This window comes from Onychostoma macrolepis, chromosome 02, assembly GCF_012432095.1.
Source record: "Onychostoma macrolepis isolate SWU-2019 chromosome 02, ASM1243209v1, whole genome shotgun sequence".
NCBI lineage: Eukaryota > Metazoa > Chordata > Actinopteri > Cypriniformes > Cyprinidae > Onychostoma > Onychostoma macrolepis.
The window spans coordinates 1724936-1736924 of record NC_081156.1 but is presented as its reverse complement, the minus strand read 5'-3'; the positions used below and the strand labels follow the sequence as shown (position 1 = coordinate 1736924).

General features: G+C 34.8%; 1 protein-coding gene across 1 annotated transcript; it reads right to left on the bottom strand.

Moving 5' to 3' along the window:
* Positions 1-1005: 1005 nt before the first annotated feature.
* phb2a (prohibitin 2a) lies at positions 1006-11366 on the bottom strand. The gene is made up of 10 exons (XM_058762236.1): positions 11212-11366; positions 10416-10545; positions 10180-10264; positions 8796-8875; positions 8491-8675; positions 6749-6878; positions 3730-3833; positions 3060-3137; positions 1967-2043; positions 1006-1613 (listed from the first exon to the last, which is right to left on the bottom strand). Exons 1-10 carry the CDS (start codon positions 11230-11232, stop codon positions 1595-1597), a joined length of 909 nt encoding a protein of 302 aa, XP_058618219.1. The 5' UTR covers positions 11233-11366; the 3' UTR covers positions 1006-1594.
* Between the last annotated feature and the right edge of the window lie 623 nt (positions 11367-11989).

Sequence of the window (11989 nt, the reverse complement as noted above, 5' to 3'; positions counted from 1 at the left end):
ACTGCTTTCAGTTTGAATATAATTTAAAATGTAATTTATTCCTCTGATCAAAGCTAAAATTTTCAGCATCATTACTCCAGTCTTCATTGTCACATGATCCTTCAGAAAGGACCATTCCATTATGCTGATTTGCTGTTAAAGAAATGTATTATTATATTAAATATATTTATTATTATATATTAAATATATTATTATTATTATTATTATCAATATTTAAAACAGTGGAGTACTTTTTTTTTTTCAGGGTTCTTTGATGAATAGAAAGATCCAAAAGGTCAGCATTTATCTGAAATAAAAGCTTTTGTAACATTATACACTATACCATTCAAAAGCTTGAGAGTCAGTATATTTTAGGGGGGAAGGGGATGATAGAAATTAATACTTTTATTTAGCAAGGATGCTCTAAATTGACCAAAAGTGATGATAAAGACATTTATAATGTTACAAAAGATTTCCATTTCAGATAAATGCGGTTCTTCTGAATTTTCTATACATCAAAGGAACTGGAATAAATTCTACCCAACTGCTTTCAACATAATAATAATAATAATAATAAATGTTTTTTTGAGCAGCAAATCAGAATATTAGAATAATTTCTGAAGGATCATGTGACTGGAGTAATGATGCTAAAAAAAAAAAAAAATCAGCTTTGAAATGACAGGAATAAATTACATTTTAAAGTATATTCAAATAGAAAACAGTTATTTTAAATAGTAAAAATATTTTAAAATGTTAGTGTTTTTGCTGTACTTTGGATCAAATAAATGCAGGCTTGGTGAACAGAAGAGACTTCTTTAAAAAACATTAAAAATCTTACAGTTCAAAAACTTTTGACTGGTACTGTATATATGTATATACACACACACACACACACACACACACACACACTATAATTTCAAACATCTGGACAGATGGTCAATTTAGCACAGGGCTAAAAACATTCTGCATGTGAATGCCTATTCTGATTTAACATTTCCAAAGAAATAAATATCCCCCACAAATAGATTTGAAGACACATTATTTAATCAAAATCTCAGCAAGTACATTAGTATCTGTCAACAAACGCTTCATAAAGTGGAAATTTATAGAGAACATTGAATGGCTATAGTAATAATAATTATTAAGAAAAAACCCAACAACAACCTTGGGGCAAAAAAAAACGCAAAAAGCTTTATGTTTTCTAAACAACCAATCAGCAACTTTTTAGCTACTGGCCCAGTACTACAGAATCGTATTTGCGTCCTCATAGTGACATTTAGGAATATATGAACAAGTGACCATTTATTGTTTGCAGTGTATATTTTATGATCACCATTAGTATTTAAAGCTATCTGAATCCAAAACTCCAATTCTTGAGTTGAATGTGCCAGAAAATAATCCTGCATGACTGAATCACTGTGTATAAACAGGTATACTGTTTATGTACATATGAATCTGTAAGGCTGTCTGACCCATGTCTCATCTGAGCCCCAGCAGAACTGTCCTGTGAGAGAGGCTCTGCTCACCGTCACGTTTAGGAAAGGGGCATAAATATAGCGGCTCAGCAAACACTGCTTACATATGGAATGCATATGTTCTTCATGGATGACGCTCCTCACTTCCCCAGTGACAGGCTGACAGAGAAGACAAATGCAGAGATTACCGCTGAGCGAAATATGCTAACATATGGGCATTAACACAAACAGAATTGAATACTTCAAGATTAAGTAACAGATATTTGGGCAAAACACGTACATGCGTGGTTTAGTCAATTCAGTATTTACGTTTAAGGGGAGAGAAAAAACAATATGAGAATAGTATTAGACTCTGTTAGGTCAAGTTGTCCTGCACTGCTCTCAGATCAGAGAACAACCTACTTCATTAGAAGATTTTCCTCTTTTTAACTACAGTTTTAGTTAGTTTTGAAGATCATAGTTGAGGAAAGGAGATGTAATACTTATGTGAGGATCACTGGTTAGGATCTTACTTGTTAAAGGAGCTGTCCTGGAGGTTCAAAACGAGGCTGTCTGCGCTCAGGTACACCTTGTTCTGAGAAGCTGCCACCTGGTGATAAGATATATACAGATTATGAGACAAGGACATTGTTTTTTTTGTTTTTTTAAATACCATACTAATAAATAATACATATTATATAACATAAATAATACACTACATACTATACATTGTATTATATCTTATATTCTATATAATAATACATAATATTATACAAATACTGTAGAAAGGGTTAGTTTAGTATGTAAATTGTGCAGAGTATGCCTGGAATACCCTACTACCCTAACTGAAATAACTTAATTTGACCTAATTTGGTCTAATGTGATGAAATCAATCTCGGGTTTGACTCATTATTTGACTGGATTTTCAAAAGTGAAGACATTTTTACATTTATTCTCAAGGTAATAAATCTTGCATCTAGATGCATTTATGTGATTATGTAGCACCATATTTTTTGAAACCATGTTATATGATGTCTATTCTTCACTTACAATGTTTAGCATGCAAGACTCAGCATATATACTGTGCAATAATAAGTCATTTGGCCCTTGTCTTCATGTTTTGCTCTTCTAAGCTACAGAACTGACAGGAGAGCACCACATGATTAAGTCTCTTATGCTTTAAAAATACAATAAAAACAGTACTATTATGAAATATTATTACAATTTAAAATAACTGTTTTCTACTTGAATATATTTTCAATACGTGACGAAAATTACTACAGGCTTCAGTGTCACATGATCCTTCAGAAATCATTATAATATGCTGATCGTGTGCTCAAGAAACATTTCTTATTATTATCATAGTTGAAAACAGTTGGAAATTATGATTTTTTTTCCAGGATTCTTTGATGAATAAATAAACTTTCTATTCAAAAGTGAAAATTTATATTACATTATAAATGTTTTTGTGTCATTTTGGATTCATTTAATGCATCCTTGCTGAATAAAAATATTAATTTTAATAATTGTATTACTTCATACATAGTAGAAATATTTAACTGGTAGTGTATCAACATTTGTTAATTTGAATCAAGCAATGATTTCTTTGTTTGAAGTTTGTCTTACCGTTTTGGCAATATTTTGGGCTGCTCTGATACGCCTGAGTTTTAGGTAGCCAGGGTTCTTCGTAACAGCTTGACCCAGCTGGAGTGCACAAACACACAAAAACAAAAGCAAATTACTCTGTACCCTTGGTTGTTTACCGTCAGCAGACAGCCATTGACCTGTGGCCCATTTTAGAAACAGAATTGCATCATATCAACAGGAAAGAATCCAACTGCAAAGTCATTTACGAAGACATTCGAAAGTGTAAATGCTGAAACATGACCAATTGAAAGAACAACTGAGAAATGTCCATAATGCACAAACAAAAATAGAGAGAACAAATGCTTTCAAATGTGTGTTGGTTGCTAATAGCTTGTTGAGAATGAGGGGGCAACAGTTCAAAATAGCCTAGATGTATGACTGCAACAACTGACTGTGGCTTAATTAGCACAGAAGCAGTATTCATTAATTATATCTGATAATTACAGTCATTTACCACTCACAGATCTAGAACATAATAACAGGGAATAATAATTATATGAAACGAGGTGCTTGTAGCTGAAAATAGTGCATTTGGGACATTTTAGAGTAACCACGGAAACCCCTTATAGTTTGAATAAAACAGAGACATGGTTTCAATGATCGTCAATATGTGTGCTGAAGTGGAGTGGAGAAAGTAGCAACAGCATACCATTTTAGCAGCCTCAGCTTCACCCTCAGCCTGTATAATCTTTTGTCTCTGGTCCTGTTTGGCCTTCTCTACATAGAACTGAGCCCTTTGGGCCTCCTGCTGGGCTACACGTCGACAAGAGAGACAGGTTATTTAAAAGAGAGAGGTCTCACACACAGATAATCTCCTTCTTCAACATGACATTTCATACAAACAGTTTTGTGCCAGTTGTATACTGTTGTTTGGTCAATAGGGAATACTGACGAAATAAAACAATCATAGAATGCCCAGAGTGCCCTCTAGTGGAGAGCATTAGGATAAGCAAAGCTCTTTCTGAGAAATGCTCTTAATGCTTTTAAGGATGCTTAAAAGACATTACAGTCTATACCATAAACTGATAATTATTTTATTTTTTATACATTATAACCAAAATAATAAATGTTGCTGATTTTTCTACAGCTGCAACTCTCACAAATTGAAATAGAAAAAAGCATGTTCCTTAAATTTGAAAAACAGACCTTGATAATATTTACTACTTTAAATATTTTTTTTAAATTCTGCAACATCTGCTACTATTCAAAAGTTTGAGTCAAAAGTGACTTTTGCATTGTTACAAAAAAAAAAAAAAAATCTATTTACAAATATATGATGTTCTCTGTCATTGTATTGTATTTATGTAAACAATAAATACATTTATTTCAACAGATTTGTTGTTGTCCACAATCTAGTTAACAATATTTTGAATAATAAGAAAAAAAAGAATGACACCACTTATACAGCGGGAACTTGTGTCAAGCTTGATCATCACCATGGAAATCGGAAAGTAATATCTATAATGCTGCTTTTAGTTATTAAATTAAAAAACAAACAATAATAGTTTGTTTAAAAACTACCATGGATAAAACAAAAAAACAAGAGTATTAAAGTACAATGGTATATGGAGTCTCTTATTGTCATCAACCACATCGTAACCTAAATTTAAACCTAATTTTTATACCTAAAAAAAAGTGTACGCCCTACACAGGAAAGTAACTTGCATATACTTGCATTAATGTTTGGTACATGATTATGATTAAAGAAAATATAACCCCTGGATTATAGTGTAGGATGTTTAATATTAAAATGATGCACCTGTTTTGGTGCAACATTCACATTTTATATGTTATTTATAACATTTTAGACCAGATGGTCTATTTTATTGAGTACTTATATTTGTTGGGTAAGATCCAAGACAAAGAGTGTGGCATTCAGACATGCAAATGTAACGCTATTGTGTCAAAATCAACTTTATGAAGAGGCCTGTCTTATTTATCTAATGTAAATATATCTTATTATTGGTAGGGCTGAATTATATGATGTGTCGATTAATTAATGTAATTAATCGCAAATTACATTTGGCTGTGAAAATACCCCCAAAAGATTTTTTTAAAGCTATTTTTGTGTTAAATGAGAAAGTATTAAAGGGTTAGTTCACCCAAAAATAAAAATTAACCTGTTTTACTCACCCTCAAGCCATGCTAGGTGTATATGACTTTCTTCTTTCAGATGAATACAATTGGAGTTATATTAAAAATTGAAGACGTTCCGGCGGATGACGTAGGACGATATGCTAGTCTCACGAGTTTGTTTACAGGAGCAAAGGAAGCAAAGCTTCCTTATTTTAGCAAAGGAAAACCAGTCTCCTCTTGGCTTATATCGAAATCTTCTGACATTTTTCTTTACAAATCCTCGGTTTGTACTTCTAATTCGTGACCGGCGTTTTTTGTTCTCTCTCCACATTCGTCACTAATCATGCAACGCCGACGAAGTGGTTATTACGTCTGAAATATGGATGGGTATGGATTTGCTACAGGAGGCCTTTATTCACACCCTGGAGCAGTGTGATGCACGTTTTATTTGACGTGTTTTGGACTGTGTAAAAGAAGCACCCACCCACTGCAATGATAGAGCTTAGAAGTGCCAGGACAATTTTTAATATAACTCTGATTGGATTCGTCTGAAAGCAGAAATAACAGGCTAATTTCATTTTTGGGAGAACTAACCCTTTAAAGTAGGCATTACAAATAGTAGCTTTACAAATAAATATTTTATTTGATTCAACATAAAATGTATTACACATAAATGTTTAGGCTACGACTGCCTAACAAACTATGGAACATAAAAGAAGATAATTTGAAAAACATCTACGTTTTTTTTGTTCATGCAATGGAAGTAATTGGTAACCAAAACAGCTTTACCACCAACAGTCTTCAAAATACCTTCTTATATGTTCCACAAAAGAAAGTAAGTCATTCAGGTTTGAGTAAATGATGACATAATTTACATTTTTGGGGTTAACTATCCCTTTAAAGTTTCCTCCCCTTTAAAAAAAAAAAAATGAAATAATACTATAAATAAGAAACTTAAAACTGCCAGCAGATATTGGTAAATGTCTTTATGTCATTCATTCAGGAATTCAGTAAACGGCTCTCTTTATGAATGGGCCTTTGATTCACTGATTCACCCGAATTGTTCAAAACACTGCTGTGTTGCTCGGGGATGCACAACAGTTCTGCTGTGGCTTTATAGGTAATATTTTTGTTGCCAAAACTGAGAAAAAAAACAAGACAGTATTGTGTTTAAACTATAACACAATATTAACTTCTCGTGTGATATCGCTTATCACACGAGACAAAAACTCATACAGGAGCATTTTTGCGCCAATATCTTGAATTTTAGGGCATAACTGCATTTATGGAGTTGTTGCCCTGCATCATTTTTGTCAACAGTATGAAATGTAAGATGATGTACAAGTCTGGGGGTGGGGCCAGTGCGTTAACTGTGTTAAAATACTTAAAAAATCAAGTTTTTTTTTTTTTTTAATAACTAAATAATTAAATTAATGCATTAAACTGACAGCCCTAATTATTAGGTGACTAGGTACAATGTAATTTTTGTTAGATTAGAATGCTTCGTTTAGGCAATTTTAGGGTACACTATGTATTACCATTATCAAGAGCGCATAAAGGGTGCATAGATTACATATTTTGGTACTACTAACCGACTTGCTTGGCCTCCACAGCAGCAGTGTACTCTTTGCTGAAGCTGAGCTCTGTGATGGCCACGTCATCCAGGATGATGTTAAAGTCTTTAGCTCTCTCAATTAGATCTCGCCTTATGAGTAGTGACACCTGCACACCAAAATAAAACACATAAATAACAGCCATAGGCTGATTTTCTCAGTAACTGATCAACTTATTTAAACCATCAACAGACAGGCAGATACAATGAGGTCCAAAAGTGAAAGTGCTTATATGTAGAATTGTTCTTATTTTTGCCATGTCCTTCTTCTGCTTTACTGACAGTTTCATTTGAACCGACACGAACTCCACAAGTTTGTGTAAAACTCATTTTGATATGATAATGTAATACAACTCTAATACATTTTGGTCACAAGACTAAATTTCTAGACTTGACCAAACAAGCAGACATTTTAACCCTTAAATGCATGAATGTGACCCGGACCTATATATCCAGCACGAAAGGATCTCTAACCGCTGCAATAGCAAAAAACTCTCTTGATATTTTACAGAACAATTACAGAAGAATAAAATAAAGCATATTTCTTTACCTTTTGAAACTTAAAAGGGTTCAATTTGAGCAGATGATTTTACCATCACTGTCATCGTCAGAACACCCTTCCACAGTACATGCAGCATCTGGCTCATATTCACAAAGTCATTTTCAATGACTTCATATTCAATATTTTGATCACTGGCAGCTTATTCGCCACATCCAGCATCAAATGGCAGTGACATTTATATTTCATTGCATATAGTAATTGCTCTGCCGTAAAGCCATTCAAAACAGTTAAATTTTTGCTGATGATATTCATTTGTTTTATGCCTGCGTTAATTATGAGTGAAACATCACTTCATCATTGTGTATCAAACAGTGCCATCTTGAGGAAAGAAGAAGCATTGCAGGTATTGAGTCATCAGATATGTAAATATAGTTGCACAGAAAAAAATACTTACACATTTAAGTACCTCGGCGACCCTATACACTTTTTACAAAAAATTCATCAGAAAACAGGCACTCTTTTATATTTTTTTTTTTCTTGTTATATTGTTTATAATGAATAGATTGAGGAATACAAAGAAAGTTGATGTCTAACTTTAAAAAATGAAGGAGGGAGAGGAGAGAATGATGTACAGGGTCGCTAAAGACCCGATGTATGCATTTAAGGGTTAATATGAAATATTTCATGTAGTGTGTCTCAGCTCTATCGGATGAGTGTGTGTGAAATAACAGCCGGTTTCTTAAACAGCTCTGTAACTAAATACAGACAGAGCTTCTTAGCCCCCGCAGAGAGTTAATCATTTCTGTCTCACACCAGGATCAGACCGAAGAAGCTGCTGACAGTGTTAAAGTCAAAGGGCAGGGGCAGAAGGTGAATGTATGGGTTAGGAATGAATCTTATAAGAAGTTATAATCGAATCTGCATTAAGATAAATACCTGATGATATCGATCCTATTATTTTGGGAATATCTATTCTATGAGCATGTCATTCCACAAACCCTGTATGACTGCCTGGATGAATGGAAATGCAGAAATACAGCAGTTACCATGTACAAAAATCAGCCCTGGTTTGCTAAGATGAACAGCCAATTATCGAGTGATTTCTCTCACGGATACCACTGATTCAACATGCCCAATCATTCAAAAAAGCCAACAGTCATGGAACGAAAACCAAACATTGCTGAAACCCGACTGCTGACTTGGTAGTCTTCATACCATACCTGGGCTCTCTGTGTGATCAGTTGGGAGGCATTGAACTTGGCCACCACGCTCTTAAGCACCTCATTGACGATAGAAGGAAGCACACGTTCATCATAGTCTTTCCCCAGCTGCTGGTACATGATCGGCAATTGGGAGGCAATGGGTCGAGACAGCACACGAAGAGCTATGTTTACCATCTGAAGATCTGTGATGGACAGAGTCGTGTGAATTCTTTTAACAGGCAAAGTGTATGTTGCCTAGTAACATAATTTGGAACTTTATCAAGCCAATGTTTAGCATTTATGAGAATCTGGGTCAAGGTCACCTTTGCTTCCAGTGAGGGATGATATCTTCCTGGGCCTGGCTCGAATATCATAGATGATGGGGTACTGGAACCACGGTATTCTAAATGGAAGACAGACTTATTGTAACTTTTGCAGCATTTGCCCCCTCTCATGTTGTTCTGATACAGTATTATTTTCTTTCTTGTGTAAAGCATAAATTGAGAAGTTTAGGCACAATGCCTAAATTGATTCAGTCTGCCAAGCTCCAAAAAAAGAGGAATATTAAGGAATAGTTGTGTATTATTGCGATGCTTTTATCAAGTGTTTGACTCTCAACAAACTGGCAAACAAACTCATCTACATCTAGGATGAGCAAATTTCCATAAACTTTTGGGTAAATAGTAAATAAGTATATATAGACGGTTTCATCGGGTGCACGCGCCTGGACCAAAGTTAACTTCCGGTCTGTGTTTGTTTATCGGTCTTGTTAGTGGCGCCGGCTACAAACACAGTTAAAGTTAAAGTGATGAGTAATGAAGCTGGGCTCAGGTTGTTGTGCTGTGGGATGTGTTTCACATACATTTATTTATTTGTGGCGACACCCCACAATATCAAAACTGACCAATTTTCCAAATGGCTTCGTTGAATAAACATGAGTACCTAATGCACGTTTAAAAATCAAAACGAGGCGCAGGTGTTTTTATATCACTGTATTTCTGAAGGAACACTGTCTTTAGAAAATGTTCGATGTCATTTTCATTTCATCTAGCAAGTTATATGCCTGATAAAGCAGCGTTTGTAAGCTCAGCGCTGCTTTGTGTAACGTACAGCCCAACAGCCATTTCCGGGGAAACCTCTAGTTCTCCGGCTTTAAAACGCCTTCTGCTGGCAGAGAATGAATTTGCATTTTTTAATAAATCCATCCAAGTAGTTATCGCTGCATCTCAGTCTGTCTGATTTACGCAGCAAACATATTTTGCTTATCAAAACATAATCTACTGTAGAGGGACTTAGCTGTTGTTACTGATTGTATTTGGATGTCTACCGGAAGTTAAGTTAGGGCCACAAAAGCGTGCATGCGCAGTAACGTTTGTTTATGTTGTTGCTGTTGAAACCGTCTATAAAAGTAGTTCAAGTCTTCAAAAATCAGACAATAACTATGTTCTGTGTGCTGAGGTGAAGAATGAAGATAATGAAGATTTATAATAAGAAATGTTTTTTGAGAACCAAATCAGCCTATTAGAATGATTTCCGAAGGATCATGTGACACTGAAGCGTAATGGCTGTTGTCATGACAGGAATAAATCTATATTCTATAAAAATGTTAATCTATATTACATCATTTTTCACTTCTTTTTTTTTTTTTTTAAGTGTACTACTTCTTTTATGAAGCAGCTGTAATGACAACCCCTGCGTTTAATGTACCTGAAGTGCAATCCTTCAGCAAGCACAGTGTCCATCTGCATTCCTCCAATTCTGCTGAAGATAATGGCTCTCTGGCCACCCTCCACTACATACGCAGCAAAACACAATTAGTTATTACATTTCTAAAAAAACATTATGAATATTCTATTTTATCATATTCTGTACAAGTTAGAAACTTGTATGGGTTTAGAACACATAAGTGAGTAAATAGCTCGTCTTAACAGCATGTGTTTTACCTGTGTATGTGGCTTCTTTGACCCCGTAGGCAAGAGCTCCAGCTCCGATGAGCAGCTTCACACCCAGCCCAGCTCCTCGCGGGCCAGACCCCATTCTGCTGACAACCTGCCTCAGCTGCTGCAAAAAACTCTGAGACAGACACGAAAAGTCAGACTTTTGAATACATCTTAAAATACTCATACACAGCATATCTCATATTCTACATGCTCGATCCTCCTACAATACATTGTGTTTAAAAAGACAAACAATGAAGAGGCAATGACATAGCGGTGGGAACTGTGTAACTTTAAAGCTGATCTCAAGACAGATTTTTAGAGTAGCCTACAAAAATATATAATAGATAAATTTCTATTATAATAAAAAAATGTTATTAATGATTTTTGTACAAGATGTCAGTGGTTTGCTGAAGAGTAAGGCTCCTGTGAATAAATTAATCAATTCAAGTGTGCCGAAATGACCTTGTCTAGGACAGATGAGAGGCAACTTTTTAAACACGTAACGTTAAATAATTTCACATCACTGACACAAATTGTGATTTTGAAACTATGAATGACAATCGTATTTTAATGACGATCATATAAATAAAGTTATACAAGGTTGCATCATAGTGACATAACTGGACCTTGCAAAGCTAGTACACAACTAGCATAGTTTTCTTTAAAGCATAAATAAACACATACAGTTAAATGCAAACTACTAGACACTAATTGTTTCAAATGCAGTTATTATCCGCGAAAAAATGTTCCTACACATTTCTAATACTTTCTTTAGATTTGAACATATTAACTAGCTTACTCCGGGATCGTTACTCGCCATGCTGTCCTGCTCTCCGCTTGTACGTCAAGTCCTGGGTTACCCCGTGGCACCATGGGAGTTGTAGTTCTGCAGAAGCTGTAGTGCAACAGTGAAGTGAACGTGATTAACCCACTGGTGCTTCTCATTTCCGAGTCACACTTGTGCTCTTCACGGTCAAACGTGACTGGACACCTAAAACTTAACTTTGCTGTTTTGCACTCTTGATGTTTCAGAGTGTAACCCCTTCCTTGCTGTCCACTTTTTTTTTTTTACTGCATTGTAGTTGAATAATTGCTTTTAGTTTATATATTTGCTGTGTTACAGTCACACCAGTTCATAGGTGTGTGTGTGTGTATAAGTGTGTGTGTGAGTGGATGTGTTGGTTTTGCACTCTTGATGTTTTGGAGTTTCACTCCATCATTGCTGTGTACTTTTTTTCTGCATTTTGGCAGATTTGTAGATTGTACACACAAACATTTCATTTCCTATGGTCGGTCATTTTTGACCGAAGAGCACAAGTGTGACTATTTTAGCCTGCTCGAATCAAGCACTCAATTTTTTTGTGTGTTCACATTCCAAATGTGATAAAAGTCACCAAGTTTCGTACCATTCCGATGAAACTGTGATTTTTAAAAATTCAAAACAGAATATTTTTCGGTCAAAAGTGAAACTGCTAACATTTTTTAAACATGTTTTCATTATAGCCCTGTGGTGAAGCTTTTGTGTGTGTGTATTGTGTAGTTGTATTTAACTTTAATTACATGCCACTTTTAGGTCT

Excerpts from the sequence above, each read along its gene's own strand:
- phb2a (XM_058762236.1), bottom strand. The coding sequence starts at position 11,232 with ATGGCGAGTAACGATCCCGGA. Across the intron at positions 8,676-8,795 it reads ATCCCTCACTGGAAGCAAAG|ATCTTCAGATGGTAAACATA; the intron begins GTGACCTTGACC and ends TGTCCATCACAG. Across the intron at positions 3,834-6,748 it reads TGTGGAGGCCAAGCAAGTCG|CCCAGCAGGAGGCCCAAAGG; the intron begins GTTAGTAGTACC and ends GTCGACGTGTAG.